At 46.9% G+C, this 12,950-nt stretch overlaps 1 protein-coding gene across 2 annotated transcripts in view; it reads left to right on the top strand.

Moving 5' to 3' along the window:
- SLC4A11 (solute carrier family 4 member 11) overlaps positions 1-12,950 on the top strand; it is a 92,089-nt gene that overhangs the window by 21,465 nt on the left and 57,674 nt on the right. For both annotated transcript variants that reach the window (XM_021526814.3, XM_077782687.1), the window contains exons 3-4: positions 2,306-2,449; positions 11,491-11,537. In XM_021526814.3, coding sequence (XP_021382489.1) covers positions 2,306-2,449; positions 11,491-11,537 — 191 coding nt within the window. The remainder of the gene's footprint in view (positions 1-2,305; positions 2,450-11,490; positions 11,538-12,950) is intronic.

Genomic DNA, 12,950 nt, shown 5'->3' on the forward strand with positions numbered 1-12,950 from the left:
CCTGTCTGGGAGTTCAGTTCCTGTCCAGCCCAGGTTGGGGATTATTTGCAAGCTGAGTGTTTTGTCCTTGCCTTGCCCAAGGGACACGAGGCTCGGCTGCCTTTTGTTCTGCTCTTTCCTCCCCTAAAGAGGGAGGAACAGAGGATGCTTCCCTTGCCAGAGTCCTCGCTGACCTCTGCCCAACCCTCTGATCCTACTCCACCCTTGCCCTTCTTCCAGCTCCTGGGCTGCTTCTCTCCTGTCTCCAGCCCTGTCTGTTTTCAGAGGCCACCACTGCCACCCTCTTATGAAACCAGTTTCAGTGGCTGGGGAGGGGAATAAATCGTTTTTCCTGCTTGGCTTTTCCCTATTTACCCATCTAATTTCATCAGGACGGGGAGGAAAAGCTCAGTCATATTCTCAGAGCTGGGTGCTCAGACCATCCTTATGTGTCTCCAGTCTGACCCAGTGAGTGGAAAGGTTGGAGATGAAGCTCAAAACTTCCCTGAGGCTGCAATTCTGGATGTGGTTGAGGAAGAAAAAGCCTTCCCCAGGGTGACTTTTTTTCCTTTGCAGGGCTGCCTAAAATCTCCTGGCACTGAGCGGAGTGTCTGCACTGTGGGTGCTCCCCTTTGAGGAGAGATTATGGTGTCCACAATGCATTTTGGAGGAACCAAATCCCAATTTTGGGACTTCATTTGGGATTGAGATACTTGTGAGGGACTTTGTAGTACTTCTCATGGCAGCAGGCACCTTGTCTGGCTGTTGTTGCCCATCCCTTCAGGACATCCCTGCCAGACCTGCAAGCAGAGATTCCACAGCTGGTGGTGTCCTCAGCATTCAGGTGTTTATGTACTTTCCTTACCTCTCTTTTTTCTGTCTGGACAAGTTTCCATCGTGCAGGGATGCAAACACCCTGAGCTCTGCCAGCAGCAGAGGGTGATACCCTTGGTGTGCTTTGCTGGATGGGGCCAGCAGCACCCTGGGTGCTTTTTGAAGCCTTCAGAGCACTTCTGGCAAGGCTTATTCCCATTTATTCCTGTCAAGCTGTAAGGTGAAGGAGGCAGAGATCCGGAGTGGGGTTAATCTGAGGGGCTTTATCAGATTTGCCACACCTTTGATGAGCAGTTTAGGAGTCAATCTGGAGGCTTGAAGCTTCTGCAGCCCCTTTGCACCCTCTGGACCCTCTGGGGGGATGCTGAGCTCCATCAGCTCGTGGCAGGAAATGCTGCAGCCCCTGTCCTGTGTCACCGAGTTCCTGTTTGTGGCCTCACTCCTCTGGGTTTGTGTTTTGTGGTGGCTCTATCCCTCAGAGGCAGCATGTGCTGCTTTCAACTGCTGCCTCCACATTTGCTTATACGAGGCTTTAAAAAAAGCCATCAATATTTTAGTTTCAATTCAAGCCTCTGCCTTGAAGCTCCCCCTTTTCATTTCACTGTAGTGCCTAGAGCCAGCTAATGAAATATCTCCCTCCTGCTTCAAATTAGGCATAAAAGACTTGTTAGAAGATGAGGAGAAGCTGCTGAATAATCCCGGTAATGTAAAAATCGACATTCTATAATGTCCCTAATTCTCCTAATTAAACATGATACATGAGTGTGCTACAAGAGTCCTCCAGCTGCTCCATAATGAGATGTTGCAGGGACCACTTTGCTGTTGGATGAGGCTGGTTTAAACTCTAATTAAAGCCTTGCAAAAGGCTAAGGAGTTGTCTGGTGTAATTAAGAAACTTGTCTCGCATTCTCAGTCCTGCCACCCCCAGTGACCTGCTCCTCTGCCCCGTGGGGGTCTCTGTCCATATCAAGTGTCTCCTTGGAAACTTCTTTTATTTTTTATTTATTTTTTTTCAGTTTTTCCACCTGTAGCTTCAAATTGCCGCGTCGCAGAGCAGCGGCCTCATGTCGGTGGAGGTGTTGGGCTCGGGGTGGGCTGGGGCACGACTCTTGCTTTTTTTTGGCGGTGTTTTTATGCCGCTTTTTCATCCTGTGGTGGCTTTTACCTGAAGGGGAGCAAGGTTTTGGGGCCGGGCCTTGCTGCTGTATTAATGGCATGAGGGAAGAGCGCTTGAGGCCACCCCAAAACATGCTGGGCGCCGTTCCCTGAACGCCCCGCGCCTCAGGGGCCTCAGAGCCGCCCCTCAGGAGGCGCCGGCGGCCGGACCCGGACTGGGCACCCACGGGCGCCGCCGCCATGGACGCTCGGAGTCCGTGGAGGGAGGCTCGAGAATCCACGGACACGGACTCGGAATCCACGGGCGCGGCCTCCCTGCCGGCGGCGCGCCGGGAGCGGCTGCCGGCCTCTCACGGCACCCCCATCTCCTTGTCAGGGTACCTCAAGTGCGACACGGACGATGCGAAGGAGGAAGGGGCGAGCGAGGAGCTCTTCGACGGCGTCAACTCCACCATCGTGTCCGGGGACAGCATCCGCTTCTTCGTCAACGTCAACCTCGAGGGCCCTCCCAGCGCCGCCGGTGAGTGTCCCCCAAAAAAAAATATATCAGGGTTGTTCCTGGTGGTGGGGTTTTGTGGGGTCGCGGTGGGTCGGGTTGGAAGGGACCTTAAATTTAATTTCTTTAAGGGTGGGGATGCCTTCTACTAGGCCAGGTTGCTCCAGGCCTTGTCCAACCCATCCTCAAACCTTTGCTTCAGACACAGTGTTTTGGTATCCTTATCCTTTATGCCTGTGATAAATGGTGAGGAAGAAAAATAGCCAAGCCCTTCACCAAGAACTTCTGTCATTTTGTTTCAGTTCATAGGTGATTTTTAACTTTTCTTCTTCTGCACAAAATCGTGCTAAATCCCCGTTTGCTTTATTTCCCATCAAAACCAGTGCTGATGCTTAATGAATCCTTTGAAAAGTAAAACTGGAAGAGGTAGGGAATACAGATCTAAACTGAGATCCTACATAGTGCCGAGCCAGCTCTGAGAAACAGAGGTTTTTAGGAGAAGACAGAAATCAAGTCATACAGCTAAACAGGTTTTTTTTTTTTTTTTGTGGTTGGTGGCTGTGACAGTCTTGCTTAGATGTAACAACCATTATATTTTTCTAGAAGATGTTTTCAGTTTTAGTAAGATAAGTAGTTCTGAAGTTAGACAAAACTTAACCTTCTTTATTCCCTGCAAGTGTCCAAGGCCAGGTTGGATGGGGCTTGGAGCAACCTGGTCTGTTGGAAGGTGTCCCTGCCCATGGAGGGGGGGTGGAACTGGATTATCTTTAAGGTCCTTTCCCACCCATTTTGTGAAAGTGGGATTTTGTGGGATGTGCCTGGGAAAATGCAGCTCTCGGACACAGAGCAGCTTGGATTTCTCCCAGCAGCTAGAGCTGGCCTATGTGGGCTATTTTTGAGGTTAAATGCACAGGCTCTGTTTTATTCTTGATGTCACTGTGTCAGAGAGTTCTTTAAGTTTGTTAAAAGTTATTTTTGGGTTACATGCAAATGCCAATTGATCTGCAGCGAGCAGTTCCTGGGAATGGTGATGCAGATTAGGCACGGCCTGGACCCCTGTTTGACTATCCTGGAGTCTGCTTTTTGACTCTTCAGCGATGACTTGAACTTAGGAATAATATCCAGCAATTTCCAAGCCTGCAATTTTACAAATGCCATCTTAATTGAAAGATTTAAGGGAGCTGTGCTCTGCTATGACAAGTCAGGACTTAATGCCATGGGGTGCATTGTTTGGGGATGAGGAATGCAAGTGCTGTGGATTCTTCTGCATCTGAAGAAGTTCACTTTCCTTGTGTGTCCTCCTGGGCTTTTTTTTGTTTTCTCTTCCATTCAAAACAGGACAGAAAAGGCTTCCATATTTCCCTGAAGCACTGCTGTTTCTGCTGGTACTATTAGTTGTAGCCTTTTTTTTTTTTTTTTTCAGCTGAGATTATTAGAATTTTTAAGGAAAAATGGATTTCTGGTGTGCTGGGGTCCTGTTTCAAGTGGAAGGCTGGAGATTTTTAAAATGAGCATCAGGCAGAACAAAAGCCCAAACTTTCAATAAGGGCATATGTGAAGAAAGAGATTTTTTTTTTCCCCCATTACAACGTCAAAGTGATCCAGGTAGACAAAATCCAACTTTTTCACTGTTAGGCAAAGAATTCATAAGAGTCCAGGTGCTGGAGTCATCTGGGCTATCAGTTCCTTTACAGAGATGGTTTTACTGGAGTTTCTTCCAGGCTGGATTTTATGCACATCAATTCAGTCTGTGGCTGCACAGGGCACAGCTGATTCTCCTGGAGGGGTGACTTTTTGGGGGGCTGAGATGAGCCTCTTAAAGCCTTTCCAAGAAAAATACCCTGAACTTGTGAAAAAAATACCCAATTCCCAAACTGAGATTTAATTATGCCAAGGTGTGTCTGAGAGTGAATTGTTCCCTGCACAGAAATTCCCTTCCATCGCTGCCGCTCTTTGGAAGCTTTGGGAGGTTTGTTTTTATACTCAGGTTTTGATTTCCTAGAACAAAGCTGGAGCTGAACCTTTGCATGGATTGCCCAGAGCGAGACAAGCTGGAAAGGAGGGGGAAATAAAAGTAGGGTTTCTTTAGGCAATACCAGACACCCCAAGACCTCATTTCCTACCTCTGGGGAGCTGGTGCACCAGGACCTTACAAATTCCTCTGCTGCTCTGAAAACAGAGGAAAACCAAGCATGGGAATGGAATCTTTGCATCCTCACTTAATTTTCTTGTGTTCTCCAAGTTGAAATGTTTGAGTCAAAATGTGGTCTCTTGGTGGAATGTGGTGCCCAAACTCTCTCCTGCTGGAGACTTTTTTGGGTCAGCTGCTGTGAGGTTGCTGCCCACCTTAATATAGGGCTAAAAGATCCAAAATTCCCATTTAGGGAGGGGATGAGTTGGAACCCTGGGATGCAGGTGCTGGCAGGCAGTGAAGGTGGAATTACAGATGCAGTGACAGCTCTGCATCATCCTGTTGAGCTGTTCCTCTCTGTGTGATGTGTGTGCAGCTCTCCATGAGCATAATTGGATGCTCTCCACTGTAATTCTGTTTTAAAAAGATCACTGTGTGAGATGAAGCTTCGAGCCAGCAAAACACAGCACGACCCACCAAACTCCACCGATTGACCACTGACATAAAATACTGGGCTTTGTGCACAGGTGTGTGTAAAACAGGAGGGCTTGAAGAAATCTGGGGTTCAAGGTACAGCCTGTCTTATTTTTAATTAATACTGGCTGCTTTTGCAGGGAATACTGAGCCCAAAGCAGTGCAGATGCCTGAGCACTAAAATGCTGCTCAGTGGTGACATTTGGGTCATTTCTCCTGGGTGTTTCAGTGCCTCCTTACGTTAACTGATGAAACGTTTTTTTAATTCTCTTCTGCTTTTCATCCTTGTAACTTGGATTTTGGTGGTAACATTTGTTTTCAGCAAATGTTTGTAGCTCTGACAGGAAGGTGGGTGTTTATCTGAAGCTGGAGGCTTTTGGACCTGGGATCTGCATTTTTGGGGGAAGATCAGGGTGGTTTTTAGGCTGAGGCCTTTTCTGAAGTCACAATAAATGTTTGCAAGTAAAATCACGGAATTGTTTGGGTGGGAAGTGACCTTTAAAGGTCATCTAGTCCAACCCCCCTGCAGTAAGCAGGAATGTTTTCCACTAGACCTGTTTGCTCCAAGCCCCATCCAGCCTGGCCTTGAACGCTTCCAGGGATCCAGGGGCAGCCACAGCTTTTTTGGGCAACTGGGCCTCTCCACCCTTATTGTAAAAATTTTTTTTTTTTTCCAAGTTTAATCTAAATGTCCTCTCTAGCAGTGGGAAGCCATTTCCCCATTGTCCTGGCACTCCAGGCTTTTGTGCAGGAAAGCTTTATCTGCAGCACACCTGGAATGCAATCCCTGCAAAAAAGGACAGCAATTTGGTTTAGGCTGGGTCTTAAATTTAATGGGCAGGTCATGCAAGTGAGTTTTGGGAATATGTGGAGACACATCTTTGCCATCAGTCACAGCGTTCTTATCTCCTTGGCAGCTCCCTTAAATCAGCCAGGCACATATTTTCATCATTTGGATCTTGGTTTTCTTTCAGTTTTATGTTTTAAACAATCGCTTGGATCTTGTTCTTGTAGTTTGGGGTTTTAAAACCAAACTACATCCAAAGTTATTTGGATGGTTTTTTTTGGGTTTTTTTTGGTTTTTTTTTTTTGGGTTTTTTTTTTTTTTTGTAGTTTGAGGTTCTGAATGTTGTTTTTGTAGTTTGAGGCTCTGAAAAAATTTCAACTTCTCCTTTACCCACGCTGCAAGAGGTTTTGCACAGCATTTCCTTAAATTTAGGCACAGTTTCTCCAGGATTTGTGGCGCTGCAGCTGCCTAACTTTTCCCACTTGCAGCTGATGCTCAGACTGGTGATTTTAGAGGCGCCTCCAACAATTTTGGGGAGAAGAAGGCAAACTGCTGCCGGCAGTGAGAAGCCAATTGGAAAGCAGGATATGGCTCTGCTGGGGTGTGGGGGGGGAAGCAGCGGAACACGAATTACGCTTCAGGAGAAATTAAAGGCCGTTCCACCCTGCTCACAATTGATCATTCCTAGATACAGAGAATCAACAGTTTCCTGTATCCCGCTCCAGAGGCACACACGTGCACGCCCGCCGCCACAAACCACGGCATCCAAGTCCTGGCCCAGCCCCTGCCCAGATGACTTTTTTTCTTCAAGGGGACGAGGAGAAAAGCTGGATGCTGGCGCCAAGGATATTCCAGGGAGAGTAGCGTCCAGAGACAAGTGGTCTGGGCTTGAATGGGTATCACTCTGCACACAATAGTCACATTTCCTCACATTAATACCAAGGTCCTTTTTATGTCTCGAGGCACAATGCTGACCCACGTGTTCCATCTGATAACTCCTGTTTTAGCAGTTTGATGTCAGAGTGGGATGTTGGGCTCCTGAGGCTTCCTACCCTCTAATGGAAAGTGGATATTCCGATTGTGTGCCGGGGAGGGGACGGCCTCCCTCCGAATTTCCTGACGAGGGTGTTTTCAAAGCGCTGCTTAGGAAGCCGAGGGAGGTGTGGGGGGAGCACGGGTGGTTCTGCACGGAGGCAGCGGCCTCCCTTCTCCGTGCTTCACCTTGGTGCTTGGGAGCAGCTAAATTCCCCCCGTGGGATTTAGAGCGCATGAAAAAAAATGCACATTTTCCCCCTGCCCCAAATTGATCGACAGAACCTACCACAGGTGGGTTTTTTCAGTAAATATTCAGCTTTTATAGCACATGGGTGTGACAAGTGACACCTTGCCCCTCATCAGTCTCTGTGCTGTCCCCTGTCTTCCCAGTTCTCCACCCAGGAGTGTGAGGGATGGTTGTTCACCTGTCCTGCTGTTTTTGCTGTTCCAGAACCTTTATTCCCACCTGCCTTTGGCCTGAGGATTTGTGAGATGAACCCAGCTGACTTCAGGCTCTTTGCCTCAGCTCAGCCCATCACCTGTTGTAGGAATGGAGGATAATGAAGGCACAGTTATTTATCTAACAATATTTAACCAAAATTACTCAAACCTGATGGTGATTAGTCCAGGCTGAGGACAGCAAAGCAAAGAATGCCTCTGAGATCCTGTTTGTGCAATCCCTCACTGCCACTGGTGTGTTAGAGGTGTCACCACTGCTCCTGACAAGCTCCTGTCATGCCATGTGGTGATGGGGTTTTATTTAAATATTTTTAAGGCAGATTTGAAAAGCAGAACAGTTTTTTTTTCTGCTCATGGTATGGTTTGACACAAGTGGCTGAGTCTCAGATTTGGGCAGACCCCTGATAAAAAAACAAAGATAAAATAGACTTCATTTTTTTTTAAGTAATAAACTCTCAAAACCTTAAATGCTTCTGCTCTCACCATGTCCTTGATATTTTTCAGGGAAAAACATGGAAGTGCTAATACAGTATTCTGCTCTGATTTATTTTACTGTGCTTATATGTATTTACTGTGAAGATGGACCAGGGAATGTTTGTAGATCTAAAGAAATGTGCACAGCCAAAAAGCTCTTTTTCTCTAATTTCCACTCCCTTTATCTCCAAATAAAACACTGTCTTAAGATGCTGCAGGCATCCAGTGGTGGCTTTGCTCCAAATGCTTTTGGATCTTCTCAGGTGTTAAGGGCAGCACTGGGGACCTGGATGAGGAAAGGGATCCTAGGTGAAAGGAGATCTCTTAAGGCAAAAGGTGAAAACTTTGGTATTTGACTTTCAGGGTTTTGTTTTCAGGCTTGCATGGCAGATGTTACCTAAGCAGGGGGTGGAGGGGATTTTGTTTCTCTGGGTTGCTCTCAGGGATATTATTAGGGCAGCTTGGATGAAACTGAGCAAATAAACTTCCAAGCATTCAATCTCCTCGTTTATGTTGAAGTTGGATGGAGCATGTTTGGAGAATGGTGGGAAAGAAAAAAAAAAGGAGAGACAGGGCCCTGAGAGTGCCACGAGCTCTGATGGTGACAATTCCTCGGCGTTGTCAGAGCTGAGCTCCCTGGGAGCCGCTCGTGGCGTTCCCAGTAACGCTCCGTGCCTGTGTGCATGCATCCCAGAAATTCGGGATGCGAGTGGCTCCTTGATGTGCCTGCCAGGGGATGTCGGGGATGCATTGCTGACTTTTTGGCTTTTCCCCTGGGCAGGACCTGGAGCAGAGCCCAACAGATAAGCTCAGCCACCCCTGGCAGCTCTCCCTCGGCTGTGTGTGAGGACACACAATAATGCCCCTTGCTCGCTCGCTTGCCTAAAATAGGCTTTTGCTGCCTGCTCTGTCCAGCAAGGAGGGCCACAAAAATAGACATGAAAATTTCACGTGGCCCCAACCTCCTCGTAGAATTTCATTGTGCTTAATTGTGATGTTCAGGTGTGAAATCTCAAATTACTGAGGTTTTCAAGTTGCTGCTCTTGGTAGCAAGATTTGGCTGAGGAGATTGATGGGGAGTTTATTGTAGGGTGAATCCAGGGTTTTCTGTATCCATGTCGGGTTCCTCTTTGGAGGTGCAAGGGCCAAGGGTGTTGACTCTTTTTACCCCCTCCTTGGCTGGAGGGAGGCAGGGATGGTGCTGTGCAGGAGGAAAAAATGAGTGGCAGGCTGGTGGTGGTTGGACTTGAGCTTGGGATGTGCCGTGGGCAACCTCCTGCAGGGTCTGATCCTGCACTGCCCAGCAGGAAATAAATGGATATTTAATGTGAGCAAGGCAGAAGAGTGCTTGAGCAGTGTCTGTGTATTTTTCCCTTCCCTTTGTCATGTTCCAGTGGATTTGCTGCTGTCCCTGAGTGATGTTGTAGCACTCCAGTGAACATTTAAGGTACCAGCCCAGAGCTGGGATGGCCATATCCATCCATCTCCCTGCCTGGATTAAATCCGGGCTGTGTGTTGTTGGGATGAATGATGAATGAGACTCTGGGCTTTCCAAAGCACCACTTTTGTACCCAGAACAGCTTTTTTTGAGAAGTTTGAAAGATCCTGCTCCAGCAGATGCAATGAGATGTTTTTGCTTGTGTTGATAAAGCAACACTTGGTGCTCCTCCAGCTGGGTACATGACAGAACTGTCAGCAAAGATTGACACACCTTGAAAATGATAAGAGGAACCAAGAGCTGCTGCCTGATAAAAGCACAAGGAGAATTTCTGTTCCATTTCCATGTATCCATGAGGACAGGCTGCAGCTCTCTCTTCAGCATGTGCCTGCTATTGTTCAGGATTGTGAGTGTTTTTTGTCTCTCCAGAACTATTTCTTGCAAAAGCAGATAAACCAAAACATGTTTCCTCCTCAATGAATATTTATGGACTTCCAAATCTCCCTGCATACTTCTGCATGTGTAATTAGGCTGGAAGTTGGGCAAGTGAGCATTGGAGAACTACAGATGTGAGAGCCTGGGGAAAACGCTTGATGTTTCTGGTTTATTTGGGTGCTTGCTTTTTAATAATAAATTGCACTTTTTAGATGAAACAGCTTGTGTTTTCCAAAAGACGCATCAAAAGCAGGAATAATTGGGGCTGTTGCAGACTTGCAGCAGACTTGTCTGCTTAAGTGATGCTTTTAATCACATGTGCAGCATCCAAGTGAAATCTGAGAGAAGTTGGGTGATGTAACCAAAGCCTCTGAACCACCTCATTTTGTTTAGGGGGATATGAAGTCAATCCTTTCCCTCTTTTCTACAGCTCTGCTCCCACCTTGAGTTGGGAGACTTTGAACCCCATTGAGGGCAAAACTCAAATTTCTGTTTGATCAGCAATGATTTTGTTTAAAGCAGCTTTCTGCATGCAAAAGATAATTGCTTTTTTTTGAGAGTTCTGGAGTTTTAAAATGAGTTGCACCCTGAGCTTACTGTTTTGAGAGTAGCAGGGCTTGGCTTGGAGGTGTGTGGCCAAGTCATGGGGTTGCAGCAGCTCTTACAGGTTAGGATTTGGAAGTAGAGATCTGGAAAGGAAGCAAAACCCTCATCTGAATAATTGTAACTCAGTGTTACGTCTCTGTAGTTTTCCACAGCTTGGCCTCTGGAAAAATTTTGGTCTTTTGGTTTTAGTGGGTTTTTTCCATGCTGCCGCTTTGCTCATTCGAAATAAAGCCGTTCATGTGTTTCATTTTGATAGCAGCTCAAGCTTTTGGGGGGGTTTTTGGAGAACTTAAGGAGAAGGATGCCAGGCTGGAAGTGTTCAAGGCCAGGTTGGATGGGGCTTGGAGCAGCCTGGTCAAGTGAAAGGTGACCTCAACGGTTTTAAAGGTCCCTTCCAACCCAAACCATTCTGTGATTCTCTGCACAAAAAGTACCTGTGGGACAAATCATGCCACAGAGAGGCTGCCTTGGCTGCAAGGAGTGGGCTGTAGGCAAATACAGCTTGGTTTGGTTTTGTTTTGTTTTGTAGCTGATACCCAAAAAATGCTTCATAGCTACTCTAAGAAAATGTTATTGTTGACGCTTGGAAGTTTGAAGTGGGAATTTCCCGGGTTCCCCCATCCTGTGTATTCAATGACATTTACTAGTCCCTAAACAGCAGTTTTCTTTCCCAAGAGCTGTGTTGCTTTCTCCTCAGATTTATGGAGGCAGTGTGGTGAGTTGACAGGACATTAATGTGCTCATCTTGGAATCACTGCCTGCAATCCCTTGGAAGTGCCTGGCTGTTATTGTTGACTCCTTAACGAGGACAAGGAGGGTTTCCAAACGAGGGTGACTCATGAAATCGTAGCCTCAATCTATCAAACAACGATGCACTGGATTAAATGATTACTTCAAGGATTAGGAGTTAGATTTTTGGGGAGGTGGAGAGGGAGGGAGAGAAGGGAAGAGTAAAAATACATCAGAGTTAGAAAAAACAGGCCAAAAAAAGCTGCAAGACACAGTCCCTTAGTGATCAGATAATGCCAATCCAAGCGTGCTTGGTTCACGCTTCCAAAATGGGAGATGTTGTAAAAACTGAATCTCTGCTTTTCTCTAGAGATCATCCCCTGCCAAGAGAGTGATGCTTCACCTCCTCCTGAGCCTCCTGCTCAGCTCCTGCTGCCTGTCAGGTACCTCTGATAGTAGCACTCTTCTGATGTGGGCTTTTTTTTCCTTCTTTCCAGCTGAAAGTGAAGGTGCTGGCTGCGTGTTACTGCACACATCAAGGAAGGTAAGTAGAGGTGCTGTGTGACCAATTTGGTTTTTTCATCATCCAGAAGTACAGAAGAGGATCTCAAAAGACACTGAGGGGCTGCTTGTCACTGGCCTGTCACAAGCAAAAGCATTTAAATGCTTCTTCTCTTGAATTCCTCTCCCTTTCTTTAAACCTAAAAAGCCACATGCTGCTCATTCTCAGAACAATTTCTCTGTAATTCTGATTGTTCCACTGCTTTTTGTCCCAGACAATTGCTTGACATGTTAATTCATTACTTTCTCTTCTGCAGCTGCCTCCACAGGGATCCAAGCATGTGCTGTAGAGGTCCTGGCTGCCGAGCTCCTCTGGAGCTGGAAGCAGAGACACCCAGCAGACATGGCTGGGATTTGGTTCCCTCTTTATTCCAGCAAATCAGTCATCCTTCACGAGGTTCAGCAGGAGTGAAATCCTTGGAAACAAGCAGGCTAGCAGGAGGATTAGAAGCCCACACTTAGTTTACACTTGCTCCTGAGACTGTAACTCACTAATGATTAGGTGAAAGTGCAAAAAAAAAAAACCAAAAAAACTCTATAGGCTTTGTTATTCCAAACCTTCAGCTATGGAAGGGCACAGAAAGTACTCGGGGAGGAATTGGGTGATATTTTAATGACTTCCCTGTGAGGTGGTGAGGCCCTGGCACAGGCTGCCCAGAGAAGCTGTGGCTGCCCCTGGATCCCTGGAAGTGTCCAAGGCCAGGCTGGACAGGGTTTGGAGCAATCTGGGATGGTGGAAGGTGTCCCTGCCCATGGCACGGGGTGGCACTGGGTGATCTTTGAGGTCCCTTCTAACCCAACCCATTCTTTGATTCTGTATTTAGTACTGAGTGAAGTTTTGTCTTTAGGGTTGTGAGGCTCATGGTGCATTAAGTTGTCTTAACTTCCCTGAGGGCTGGAAGGAGTGGCTGTTGTCATGGGAACTTGTAGCATCACTGATCCTGGTAAATCACAGAATCATTTAGGTTGGAAAAACCCTCCAAGGTCACCAAATCCAACCATTCCCCCAGCACTGCCAAGGCCACCACTGACCCATGTCCCCAAGTGCCACATCCACACGGTTTTTAAATCCCTCCAGGGATGGGGACTCCACCACAGCCCTGGGCAGCTGTGCCAGTGCTTGAGATCTTGGATTTCAGGCTTTGTTCCAGGTTGTAACTTGAGGTTTTAGTTTGTGTAGCCTTGTAAGCTTTGGGAGCTTTTTAGGGAATCCCAGAGAGCTCTTTAATTCTGCTTTGCTTTAGGACTCTAAGACAGCTCAAATCTTGAAAAGATATTTCAGAAGACTGAATTAGTGGGAGGAAATGTGTGTGATAGCTTTAGAAACCTTTTCCCCAAGTTAAAAAAACAAAAGCAAGTAAATACCAAAGAAAACACTACCCAAAACACAGCCACT

The sequence above is a fragment of the Lonchura striata genome, chromosome 4 (assembly GCF_046129695.1).
Source record: "Lonchura striata isolate bLonStr1 chromosome 4, bLonStr1.mat, whole genome shotgun sequence".
NCBI lineage: Eukaryota > Metazoa > Chordata > Aves > Passeriformes > Estrildidae > Lonchura > Lonchura striata.